General features: G+C 50.7%; 1 protein-coding gene across 1 annotated transcript; it reads left to right on the top strand.

Moving 5' to 3' along the window:
* Positions 1-325: 325 nt before the first annotated feature.
* Positions 326-2,299, top strand: BJ171DRAFT_579552 (uncharacterized protein; the record flags this gene model as incomplete). The annotated part of the gene is made up of 1 exon (XM_053113971.1): positions 326-2,299. One exon carries the CDS (start codon positions 326-328, stop codon positions 2,297-2,299), a length of 1,974 nt encoding a protein of 657 aa, XP_052968650.1.
* Positions 2,300-2,580: the final 281 nt, after the last annotated feature.

The following is a 2,580-nucleotide window of genomic DNA, read 5'->3' as shown; positions in this document are numbered from 1 at the left end:
TCGAAGAGTGTTGGCTTGGCTGGTTATCGGCTCTCGGACTTGTGGGCTGCCCCTAATACTAAACCCCACCCCACCCCACCCCAACCTCATCGACATCAACCGAAAATATTGCGATCGAACACTTTGGGTCGTTGTTCTATATTATGACTGTTGTATCTCTGCCGTCTGACTTGAAGTTGTCGAACAATGCGCCCTCATCGGTCAGCAGCTGCTGGAGAGCAAACAATCTCTTGAACAGGAAAAGGCCAGGCTTGAAGAGAGTCTTCAACACTGGATCGAACGATATCAGGAGCTTGAGAAGTTACAGCTATCCAATCGCCCCCGCATGTCTCCAGGCCCCAGTGACAGCGACCGTCGACTGGAGAGGGATATGGCCAAAGACGCAAATGATTTCATCGACCTGAACCCAAGTCCTCGACCAAAAACACGGCACACACTCGCCCCCGAAGCCATCCTCAATTTTAAAAACCAAGATCTCCAGGATGAAAATATGAGACTGAACATGGAGCTGGATGCTTTGAAAGATGAACACGCCCGGATCTTGGATCGGCATCGACTGATCGACCGGGAGCTTCGAGAGTGCCGAGATGATCTCAAGAAATCATCTGCTCAATGCACCACCGTCACGAATATCAATAAGCAACTCGGCGAAGAAAAGAAAAATCACGCAAAAGAGCGAGCCGATCTCACAAAATGCCTCAAGGACGCAGAGATCAAGTACCAGGAACTCAAGCACGACTCTGACAGCAAACTTTGTGAGCTCCAAGCTATTGTATTACACGTAACCAATGCCAAGGCGGACGTGGACCAAAAAAACATCGACCTTTTAGCTGAGCATGACCATTTGCTCAAAAAGCATGAAGAGAATCGGATGCTCATTCAAGCGCTGCAGAGCCACAAGGAAGATTACGAAACCCAGAGCATATTCCTGGAGCAGCTCAAGGTCGACTTGGAATATTACCAAGAGCAGAACCAGTCCCTCCGTGCGCAGCTCGAGATCATAACACCACCCGCGGACGGTCTCACCAGGGCAGATTCCAAATCACTCTTCAGCGAGGAATACGATCGTCGGCTTGAGCTTGAGGAAAACCATCGCCAGCTTACAGGCAAACACGAGGGCCTGCTTCAAGCCCACCATAAGACAATCAATCAGCAGCATCGACTCAAAAATCACATCACCCGCCTCACGCAGCTGACGCACCAGCGGCAGGGCGACGGCCGAATCTCACAGTTGGAGCAAGCCCTGAACCAATCCGAGAGTGAAAATAAAGCGCTCCTCCAAAGGATTGCCGTGCTTGAAAGGCAGCAACATCTCCCACGCGATCACGGAGAGGTTGGCGATGCAAATAGCACTGCTGATTCCAACGTCATCGAATGCATCAGATTGCGGTCCGAACAGCTGTCCTTTGAAAACGAGCAGCTGAAGAAGGATGCAATCACCAAGAATATGATGCGCTTGAACGAAACTGAAAAGCTCCGTCTCGCTGAAGTCAAGCTCAACCAAAAGTTGACTGAACTCGAGAAACTCCAAGCCACCTTTGCACAGGTGAAATTCGAGTTGGAGGATCTCCGTGCACGCGCAAATCCTGATGCCACGGCTGAAAACGGCGACTCAATACCGTCAGCGGAAATTAAAGAAAGTAGCAGCTATGTGCCGCTGAGCCCGACCACTCAGGCCGATCACCCAAGCCAAATTGACAACACTGGCGACATTGTAACTTCGAATCGGCTGAACGTTGGGTGCCAAACGGATCCTATCCTCGAGCCTGAGTCGCGTTCTTACAAACCACTGAATGACGAGCTCAACTCCCTCCAGGACACAATGTCGCCAAGTGTCGACCAGTCGGCTCGGAGAGCGATGCCTCTGCAGATGGAGGCGAATCGTGCTCAAGCCGCTCAAAACCTGTCACGCGACCACAGGTCCACGTCCCCAGAGCTCAAACTTGCACCGGACTTACAAACGAATACCAGCGCCACAAATCTGAAGCGGCCCCGATCACCTTCATGCGACCACGACACGGCTGACCGGTCAAACATTCAATCAAGTTCGAATCCGCGACGGAGGCAAGAGGTTGGCGCTGATCTTGGAAGTGTCCGTTATCTCAAGCTCAATAATCCGGCAACAGGAAACGATCATCAAAAACCTGCTGATCCAGAAGTGCCAGACGGAACCAGGGTACCAAAGCCCAAAGAAAAGAGGAAAAAAACACAGCCGGGAAACAACGAAGAAAACACAGCAGCCAAGAAAAAGCCGATTCGAATCAACGGCGATCGTCCTGGCGAGTGCAATCAACAGTAGCGTGAGAAGCGGAATCACCGTGTCATGTATTCCAGTTCGCGAGCGTAAAACGGCACATATATACACCATTGACCATGCACGAGAAAATGCTTTATGAAGGGATATCCGACAATCAGCCATGATTTCACGGTACAGAATTCGACAATGTTCCATCAGATCAAATTATTACTCAAGTCGATAGATCAACAGGCACTGTGGTGGTTTCGCCTCTTGAGATCGGAATTGAAACATGTGGATCGAGGGCCGAACCGGGCATCACTCCAACATCCAAAGACCGGAGT

This window comes from Polychytrium aggregatum (genome assembly GCF_025602895.1).
Source record: "Polychytrium aggregatum strain JEL109 chromosome Unknown BJ171scaffold_10, whole genome shotgun sequence".
In the NCBI taxonomy this organism is placed as follows: Eukaryota; Fungi; Chytridiomycota; class Chytridiomycetes; order Polychytriales; genus Polychytrium; species Polychytrium aggregatum.
This window is presented reverse-complemented; position numbering and strand designations above follow the sequence as displayed.